The 9,427-nt window shown below is 38.9% G+C and overlaps 3 protein-coding genes across 8 annotated transcripts; 2 read left to right on the forward strand and 1 right to left on the reverse strand.

Moving 5' to 3' along the window:
* Positions 1-140: 140 nt before the first annotated feature.
* On the forward strand, positions 141-1,015 carry LOC105394250 (protein lin-7 homolog C). The gene has a single exon (XM_011566134.3). It carries the CDS (start codon positions 277-279, stop codon positions 871-873), a length of 597 nt encoding a protein of 198 aa, XP_011564436.1. The 5' UTR covers positions 141-276; the 3' UTR covers positions 874-1,015.
* A 130-nt stretch (positions 1,016-1,145) lies between these two features.
* Positions 1,146-5,512, reverse strand: LOC105394240 (RING-type E3 ubiquitin-protein ligase PPIL2). The gene is made up of 9 exons (XM_011566124.3): positions 5,313-5,512; positions 5,003-5,222; positions 4,464-4,773; positions 4,159-4,283; positions 3,567-3,711; positions 3,015-3,163; positions 2,406-2,557; positions 1,838-2,027; positions 1,146-1,424 (listed from the first exon to the last, which is right to left on the reverse strand). Exons 1-9 carry the CDS (start codon positions 5,342-5,344, stop codon positions 1,200-1,202), a joined length of 1,548 nt encoding a protein of 515 aa, XP_011564426.3. The 5' UTR covers positions 5,345-5,512; the 3' UTR covers positions 1,146-1,199.
* A 268-nt stretch (positions 5,513-5,780) lies between these two features.
* On the forward strand, positions 5,781-8,341 carry LOC105394208 (ubiquitin-conjugating enzyme E2-24 kDa). 6 transcript variants are annotated; one of them, XM_011566069.3, is made up of 5 exons: positions 5,800-5,933; positions 6,215-6,399; positions 6,905-7,237; positions 7,333-7,480; positions 7,747-8,341. In XM_011566069.3, the coding sequence occupies exons 3-5, from the start codon at positions 6,908-6,910 to the stop codon at positions 7,842-7,844; spliced, it is 576 nt and encodes a 191-aa protein (XP_011564371.1). In that variant the 5' UTR covers positions 5,800-5,933; positions 6,215-6,399; positions 6,905-6,907; the 3' UTR covers positions 7,845-8,341. The 6 variants fall into 6 exon arrangements, with proteins under 6 accessions (XP_011564397.1, XP_011564380.1, XP_011564371.1 ...); XM_011566103.3 differs by having other exon boundaries at positions 5,802-5,933; positions 6,930-7,237; XM_048623500.1 differs by having other exon boundaries at positions 5,806-5,933; positions 6,298-6,399.
* Positions 8,342-9,427: the final 1,086 nt, after the last annotated feature.

Genomic DNA, 9,427 nt, shown 5'->3' on the forward strand with positions numbered 1-9,427 from the left:
GTAACGTGTTTTCGTATCTGATCTTGTAGATAATAAATTAGATATTCCCAAAATTATTTATTAAATAATGACGCATTAGGTTTAATATCTGTGTATTAAATTTATTATAAGTTGATGAATAGTAAATATAGTGATCAGATAACTTTTATTAAAGGAAAGTTTCGATGTTTCGAACGTAAGCACATTATTGATCAGCAAAATTCTTTCATAAACACTACGCCCTTTCCGAAATTTATCAAATACTGAGCATTTCGCTGCCTAGACCTAGTTCTAACAATGAGTACTGGAGGTGAACAACTTACCTTAGCGAGAGACATAAAAAGGGCGATCGAATTGCTTGAGAAACTGCAGCAAAGTGGAGAAGTGCCCGCTACCAAGTTAGCAGCTCTGCAGAAGGTACTGCAAAGTGACTTCCTGAACGCTGTCCGCGAAGTCTACGAGCATGTGTACGAGACTGTGGACATCCAGGGTTCCGCTGATATCCGCGCGTCGGCCACAGCCAAAGCGACAGTAGCTGCATTCGCAGCCGCGGAAGGCCATGCCCACCCCAGGGTCGTCGAGCTGCCTAAGACTGAAGAAGGGCTCGGATTCAACGTTATGGGCGGCAAGGAGCAGAATTCCCCGATTTATATATCTAGAATAATCCCTGGGGGTGTGGCAGACCGCCACGGAGGCCTGAAGCGAGGGGATCAGCTGTTGTCTGTGAACGGAGTGTCGGTGGAGGGAGAGAACCATGAGAAGGCTGTTGAGTTATTGAAGCAAGCGGTGGGGTCGGTGAAGCTGGTCGTCCGGTACACTCCCAAAGTACTGGAAGAGATGGAAATGAGATTTGACAAGCAGAGAACTGGACGAAGGCGAACCAACTTCAATTAATTTGTTGTTTACATTCAATTCACCTGAATGTTATGTCAAACTTAAGTATTATTGATATTTTACCTATCCTAAGTAGGTTTATGGGATTTTTATGTAAGACTTGAATTTGTTAATATATCATGGAGCAGATTGATAGTGAGAATGATTTGTGACTTGTATTGAAAGCATGTACTTAACAGTGACCTAAAGTTTTAGGTGCTATGAAATTTTATTAGTAAAATAAGTTTTTCTTTTAATTATTACTATGAGATAACCTAAATAAAACACTTAGCAAATATACAATTACATTTATTACAACTTATACATAATATCTATACCTAGAACTTCTACCAAGCATCAAAAGAGCCAAACTTATAGTTAGCATTCTTAGCTTTCTTGGCGGGAACCTCTTCAGTTTTAGCCGGCTTGCTGGTGGTGGCACTGCTCTGGAGGTTCAAGTATTTCCCGACTCCACTCCTGAACACTGTCAGTGGTTGTGCTGAGGCTTTCTTTGGCTTCACACCCTCAGATTCTGCCTTCCTTTTCAGTTCTTCTGCTCTCTCTATGACTAACTGTAAAATAAATAATTATTTGATGAGTTTATGACACACAAATAGGTATAGGGGGACCTGGCCTTTATTCAGTGTCTAACCATAAGGACAATGTCCATACAATAAAAATAGAAGAATGGTGTTCATAAAGAATCTCATTTCAAGATCTACAACCTGGACCAGCTATCTTGGCATCCTTTCCACAAGAACCAAGGGTTCATAGTAGGGTTCCTCTATACTGATGAAAGTCGAACGAACGAGAGCTGTCGTGCAATCGGCATGTTTAATACAACGAGATATAGTCTTGGCTCACGCAACAGCACTCCGAAACTTTCTTTTTCGTCATATAGTGGTTCTTGGTTCTTGTCGACCCGATACCTATATTTTTTATTACATCCACGCTACACAGTTCTAAATTCAAACCACCGCCTCACCTGTTCCTCAGCCTCCACAAACGGGTCCACAAACACCTGCGCGGCCTCAATCACGATGTCCTGTATGGGGCGGTCGCGGTTGTCCACCTCGATCTGTTCCATGGCGGTCAGCGTGTCCACTCCGCCGACCAGCTTGCCGAATATCGTGTGCTTGCCGTCTAGCTGCTTGCATGAGCGGAATGTTATGTAGCTGGGGACAGATGAAAGGATAAAATAGGTGTGTATTTCTTTCTACATGTATGTGTTCACAGATCTTTTTACTTTGACGTGCCTTGATCAATGAAACTACACTCTGTACAACTCCAGGGCATTTCATGTCAATAATGGTAGAAGTTCTAGCCTAAATCCTTCTCTGTTATTGCTCACACCTTACACCATGACTCCCAAGAGACTTTTCACGTGCTCACGTTTCTAATAAATGCCCTTCTCCTATGTTTTACTCTCGTTTTATAACAGTTGTCTGGAAGAGATCGCTTTTAGCGATAAGACCGCCATTTGTCCATCTCTTATCTAAGTTTTGCTTTATGCTGTGCAAATAAAGATGATTGTATCGTATAAACCCACTTACAACTGCGAGCCGTTAGTATTCGGCCCTGAGTTGGCCATGGCGAGCACGCCGCGCCCGGTGTGGTGCAAGTTCGGTCTGACCTCGTCCTCGAAGGGCTTCTTCCAGACGGACTCGCCGCCGAGACCCGTGCCCGTCGGGTCGCCGCCCTGGATCTATTGCAATGGATACTGGATGTTAGGTTTAGTTATCATCAGCCACTATAGCATAGGACTTAGAGCTTGTAAACAAAACTGTGATGCGACGTCGTATCGTAAAAATGTGCGACGGTTTTATAGTTTTTCAAGGCAAATGCTTGATTACTGTCGCAGTTTTTTGTAGGTACAAGCCCTTAAGCCAACCCTAAGACCCTAAGATGCCACACGGGATTTGTGTGTGCGTTGCGTTAGCCAGAGAGAAAAGCCAGATAAAAGGGTGTTGTAAGCTCCTTGGGAGAGGCCTATGTCAACAGTGAACCAGTATTGGCTAGGGATGATGGTAAGGTATGAATACGTAGATCGATAATAATAAATTGTAATGAGGTTATTACTGGCAAAATTAAATCGTTTTTTTTTGTGATATGTGTAATACGACTTACGATATACTTTCTAAGTATTATACGGTACAACTTACCATAAAATTCCTTATCGATCTGTGGAACTTGGTCCCATTGTAATACCCGCTGGCGCAGAGTTTGAGGAAGTTGTCGCAGGTCTTCGGCGTCACGTCGCAGTACAGCTCGAAGTTCAGCGGACCGAAGTTTGTTACCAGACGGACGTAGCCTGGAAAAATAAATCCGTCATAAATACTTACTTTATTGAAAATGCAGGGTGTTGCAAAAGTGGTATTATAATCTGAAAGGGAGACGCAGGGGATCAATCTGCCAGCCTAGCACGCGGGTCGCAAGACGCGCATGTCAAGACGAAAGTCGGCCGTCGCGCTCGCTCACTAGGCCGCGCCACGTGAATGAGCTAAACTTTTGTCAGGTTTTGACGTACACGTCTTGCGCCCCGTGCTGGTAGGCCTACTGAACAACTTTGAAGAAAGTTTGGGGGGTAAATGACTAGTGTTTATTTGACACTTCCTGTATCCGCACATAAACATGATACGATGTTGCGTCGGCGTCGTGCCAATCGAAGTCTGTAGTCTGTCTGTGTATGTGTGGGAGCCCTAAAGCCCACTCACCTTTCTTCTTGACCATGTCGTACTTGACGTCGTCCTCGGCTATGATGGCGGCGGCGTGCTCGGTCTGCGGCGCCATGGCCGTGGACGTGAAGGAGGCCGCCACCGCGCCCGTCGAGTAGTGCGCCGCGTTGAACTTGTCCGCTACCTGGGAGAATAGAATGTTACTTTATTGGACATCATATAAAACAGACATACAAAAACATACTATACATAATGTAGACTAGAAACAATGCCAAATAAGCGGCCTTGTCGCTATCTGTGTATCTATATGCAAATACACATAAGCAGCTATGCTGGGTTTGCAGAAGCAGCTCTGAAGGCTCTTGTATCAGAAATTAAATTATTGGTTACAAAGTAAGGTTACTGAGATATAACTCTTGAAGAGAATTACATCCAAGTATCAATCAGCTGTTTGTCTATGCACTGACTAAGTTATATGACTATTTTATCTTAAGGCTCAGTCACATTTGCCAAAGAGCTGATGAGCACTGGGTTAGAGTAGAAACCATAAATAAGTAACTAGTAATAAAACATAATCTAGCTTGTAGGGTTGTCTCTACATGACAATATGAATTATGTAAAAAATTGTTACCTCTGTAACAGTTTCTTTCACTTCAGGTGCCTTGTAGTCTCTTTCCAGCTCCTTGAGGATGTCCTTAGTCTCTGCTGAGACATGTTTTAGCCTAGCGTGAGGGTCTTTTCGCAGGGCTATCTCCTCTGTAAAATATTATTAATAAATTAGGGCAACAATATTAGTAGAGCATAAAATAAGCTGGTTAATCTGATGGCGTGTTGAAGTACAGCAATATTTTATTATATTATCTCAGTAAATTAAAATCATTCAGATACTAAGGTGTAAAAATGGCAGCTGTTCATCATAACATATAAGGGCATTACCTTCAGTCTCAACCCTCAAGTTGTTCTTGATGTGATGAAAGCTCGAAATATTAAACTTGTTCAAGTTATTTGGGTCCTGTATTGTAATGATATCACTTCGTGTGAACGGTGTGTCATTGATGAGGTCTTTCCAGTTCTTTCCCTTGATGTTGAGTTGTTCCACAGCTTCATATGAGTAAACATTGCCAGTTGGTTTAACCGCCACAATGTGAGAGTTTTTCGTGAATGGCTTGAACAAGACTGGGCAGTGGTAATCTTCTTGGGCATTTTTGAAGAAGTTCAGTTTTGTTAAAGACTTAGCATCAAATTTCTGAAATGGTAAGAATTCATTTGTTAGCATTCATCTATGTTAAAACACAAAATATTTATGTATAGTTTTAAGAAAGGCTTCAATAATTTGGAGGCTTTACTTTTCAGTATGCATAATACATAGAATCATAAACCTCTAATCTGGCTGGGTGGGTCATCTTGGATCAAGCACTGAGCCCACTTACCACTGCAGTTTTAAAAAAATGTAAGTAACAACATAGGTAATTTACCTTTCCTGTAACTGGGTTGACTTTGAACTTTTTCACGAATTCTATGATGGCTTTCAGCTCAAATATGTTGCCGTCTTCATCGCAGAAGGGTTCATCGAATGGTTGCAGGCACAAGGAGCAGTGGTCGAAAGGCAAGCGTTTGAACGAAGTGTCCTCTTCTACAGCAGTTCCTGAACGCTTCCCGCCATACAACGTGGTCCATTCTGTGTACGTTAAGTACCTAGACGAAAGAAATATTTGTTCAAGTTAATTAAATGTTTGTTTTAGTAAACATGGATTGTTTCTAAAGTTAGCATAGGTTGCGTCTTACATTTTATCCTTTTGGTGCTGTCTTTTACCCATCTTGATGCTTTGAAAGCTTGTCCAGTCTCTAAACTAAGTTATGAGGATTGAATTTATAGTGCAATAGCTAATTTTATTGCCTGTTTTCTGCTAAATTAAATAATTTCTCTGAATTTCACTTTGTTGACGAATTTAATCTGAAAACTGAGCTGTCAGTGTCAAAAATAACATAACATTAAAATCCTATAATTTGTTAATGTAAATCTGTGGTGGTGGGACTCAGACTATCAGTCTCAGAATAATAATTGGCATGGTGAGTTTTATTTTCAAAAAACAATGTTTTTGAGAGTCGAGCGAGTAACAAACACTAACAAAAACAGCCGATAAGCACGCATTGCAAGATACGCGGCGACCATCAGATGCAGATTTGTTGTAAGGAAGTTATTATTCGGAGATTTCAGGTCAATATTTTTTTTATGGCAACAGAAATATGAAAATGTATGATGGCAACTCAAAAAAAAAGTTCTCTCACAAAAACATGTCGGCTCAAAATTGATGTGTGAGATAAATTGTATTTGAATAAAAACTAAATACTACAGTATAACTGCAGAAATAAATGTGTTTTTTCTATATTAGTAAAGTTTAATTTGTAAGTATCATTTATATTTTAATACCTGTGTTGTACTTTGTAAACTCTTGTGCATGAGTTGAGAGCGGATGACTGTTGGATGTTTGTATTGTTTGTTAGTCAAATGCTATTATTGTAATGTTGAAATATGCCCGTCTTCTCGTCTATTAACACTTTAACCGCCACTTAGTCTCATTCGTATGTTGTGGATCATCATGGGGCGCATACTTATTTGGTTAATCATTGTGATAGTGCTTGGGACTTCCTGGAATTTAGTGTCAACTTGCGATTTGCATTTGCAGAGCGGTGCACCATTCCTTGGGTCTCCTAGCTTAAATCTAGCCACACAGTGTTGAGGGAGATACCCACTTTGTTATTTGTATAGTTTCTGGAGCTGGTTTGGTCGGAGTCAGTCATCAGCTGGATGGGGAGATTGTAAATTATCGGATAACGCGAGCCGACAAGATGGCCGACTGTTGTTCGTGAGGTACAATAATGTATTCAATCAAGTTTGCTACTTGTTGTTTTGGTTGCGAAATTACCTAATAGCCATAATAATTCACAAAATATTTCTATGAACGGATCTGTAAACATTTTTACACCTTTTGTACTATATTAGAATAATCTCTTTGTTCTTAGATCATTCCAAAGAAGTTAAGTTTTTCTAGTTTCTAGTGAGAAAGTAGACTGAAAGTAGCTTTGCAGTTTGTTATAAAAATGCATGTTTTCTTTGTATACAATGTGTAGAAGCTCCTGCAATGTTACATTCTTAGGATCCCATACATCTTAGCCATAAACTACCTACTCAGCTGCTCATTATATTTGTTTGCCTCATGTTTCATTTCTTATTTTATAATTAACCATCATCATAGTCATTATTAAACCACAGCACCCTGCACACCTCACCATGAATGACTATTTACCCACTGCACTGTACCAGCTTGTGTCATGTTGCTTTAGTTGTGTAGATGTAAGTTGTTGTGATATTTTAGATAATGTCAGCATCTGGCTCATCAGGCAGCGGCACGGGACGGGGTCGCGGCGGCGCCGGATCAGGTCGAGCAGAGAATAACAAACCAGACACTAAAGAGAATAAAACACATCAGAAAATGTCCAAGGCACTAGGCACCTCTGCCAAGAGGATTCAGAAGGAGCTAGCGGAGATCACACTTGACCCACCACCAAACTGTAGTGCTGGGCCCAAGGGAGACAACCTGTATGAGTGGGTGTCCACCATCTTGGGGCCACCTGGCTCGGTCTATGAGGGAGGAGTATTCTTCCTTGATATCCACTTTTCACCAGAATATCCCTTCAAACCTCCTAAGGTTAGTTGACTATTGAATTTGTTTTATGAAATACTAATCCTTATTTTTACTTTCACATTGCATAGTGTATGACTTACGTTTGTTTCTGATTTCAGGTCACCTTCAGAACGAGGATATATCACTGCAATATAAACAGTCAGGGTGTGATCTGTTTAGACATCTTGAAAGACAACTGGTCTCCAGCACTGACAATATCTAAGGTCCTCCTGTCTATCTGCTCTTTGCTCACGGATTGTAATCCAGGTAATTTACCTTATCATAATCTTGGCATTCAACTTTCATATAAGAAGTTTCTCCTTCAAGTATCTGGCAAACATTATTTTGAAAACTATTTTGGTTTGGCATTCACTAAATGAAATTATTTTAGTCAGAAAGATAAAAGTCAAAATCTCTATGCCCCATGTTCCAGATCAGCCATCCTAGGAATGGATTGGAGTAAAAGTACTCCATTATAAATTATTTACTTACATAGACAGAAATCTTTAACATGTTTTTTGTTGTTGCTTCAGCGGATCCACTGGTGGGCAGTATCGCAACACAGTATCTGCAAAACAGAGAGGAGCATGACAGGATTGCCCGCCTCTGGACCAAGCGGTATGCTACATGAGTTCCTCGCCCGACTATCCTCCACGGATCAAGTACTAGATGTCATACTCAAAACTATTCTGTACTGAATCCATCCTGTTCACATAAATTTAAGCTTAATTAGAATATCCAACTCATACAGAAACAAACTTGCAGTGTAAACAATGAATTTATCAATTTACTACTTTGTTTTGGTTAGTTTTGTCTCATAAAAGATTTCCTAATTTAAGTGTTTAGATATCAGATAATATTAAAAAGAATATAAACTATTTGATAGATCTGTTACCTCGTGAGTTGCGTCGCAAGTTTGCTTCTGTCTATACAGCTTATTAATATTTAGTTGCAATTAATGTGATTGTATGTATACAACGCTTGACATAACAGTTTCAAGTGTTTAGGTTTAGGATACAAAACTTTTTTAGTTATGAAATGATCAATTTTCCGTTTATGTTTGCAACTGTGTTATATATGATACAGTTAAATTATTTTTTACTAATGAATGTGTATTATAAGGATAACCAGTGAAATGAGTCAATTTTGCCGCAATAAATGCGATGATCTCAAACACTCCTGAAACTTACCTAACTATGATAATTATTCATAAGAATAATGGCGGTAAATTGGAAATGGACTAATTTGTATAAATACATACCTCTCTTCTGAAAATATAAGCTCTTAACACAAATTATAACAAAACAAGCAAAATATTAAAGCATTTACATAAAAGTTAAAGTCTTAATGAGTAATCAAAATAGCTTAATATTATATTCCTCAAATAGTAGCTCTATCACTATATTTCACATCATTCATGATACATGAAATAACAGTGAGTATTTTCAAAATTATAAAAGTAATATTAGAAATTAATAATTTAGTCCAATACGAAAGTGATAATTTTCTATTTGATTTAATTTTTGAATTGTAAGGAAAAATATAAATGTTGTAATGGGATTACTAGCCGTATGTAGGACAGCAGCACTTGTAATTATTACCTTTTCTGTGACTCGTCAATAGTCCACATAGTTTTGTATTATTTGTAAAATCTCAATTTAAACTTGTCGGAAAATATAACTTTTGATCAAATGTACATATCACGATGTTCTGAAAAGTGTGGGTGAACGTGCATTGCCATTCATGCTGATTATAAATCGTAATAACGACGCATCCAACCGTGCCAAATATATCGATGTTGGCACCAACCAAGTCTGGACACTCTTGTCTTTCCTAAAAGATTCCGTTTAGAACGTAAACAGTTGTTAGTTGTAAGTTACTTTACTGTTTAGGTAAACGATAATGTATGTTTTAACCATAGGTATAAAGTTAGCTCTAAAATTGTTTTTATTAGCGGAAAATTAGCGTATGTCGTGCGTATATGAGCGAATTGCTAATAGCAAAACGAAATTCCACGAGTGATGCCATTTACAGGTGTAAAATTTGGTGCTGTGCGTTTCAAATACTCGCGACATACTTACGGAAGGCGATCGAATACTGATAAAGTATTTTGGACTGGCATAGATTTTGGTATATAAATGTGATGTTTATTTTATTATTTTGTACTGAAGTAACTTGATGTATTTGTTGCTTGCATTCAGTAACGACGAATGT

The sequence above is a fragment of the Plutella xylostella genome, chromosome 10 (genome assembly GCF_932276165.1).
Source record: "Plutella xylostella chromosome 10, ilPluXylo3.1, whole genome shotgun sequence".
Classification (NCBI taxonomy): domain Eukaryota; kingdom Metazoa; phylum Arthropoda; class Insecta; order Lepidoptera; family Plutellidae; genus Plutella; species Plutella xylostella.

Excerpts from the sequence above, each read along its gene's own strand:
- LOC105394250 (XM_011566134.3), top strand. The coding sequence starts at position 277 with ATGAGTACTGGAGGTGAACAACTTACCTTAGCGAGAGACATAAAAAGG.
- LOC105394240 (XM_011566124.3), bottom strand. The coding sequence starts at position 5,344 with ATGGGTAAAAGACAGCACCAAAAGGATAAAAT. Across the intron at positions 3,164-3,566 it reads CGACATGGTCAAGAAGAAAG|GCTACGTCCGTCTGGTAACA; the intron begins GTGAGTGGGCTT and ends TTATTTTTCCAG. Across the intron at positions 2,558-3,014 it reads GATCGATAAGGAATTTTATG|ATCCAGGGCGGCGACCCGAC; the intron begins GTAAGTTGTACC and ends CCATTGCAATAG.
- LOC105394208 (XM_011566078.3), top strand. The coding sequence starts at position 6,908 with ATGTCAGCATCTGGCTCATCAGGCAGCGGCACGGGACGGGGTCGCGGC. Across the intron at positions 7,238-7,332 it reads ATCCCTTCAAACCTCCTAAG|GTCACCTTCAGAACGAGGAT; the intron begins GTTAGTTGACTA and ends TTCTGATTTCAG. Across the intron at positions 7,481-7,746 it reads GCTCACGGATTGTAATCCAG|CGGATCCACTGGTGGGCAGT; the intron begins GTAATTTACCTT and ends TTGTTGCTTCAG.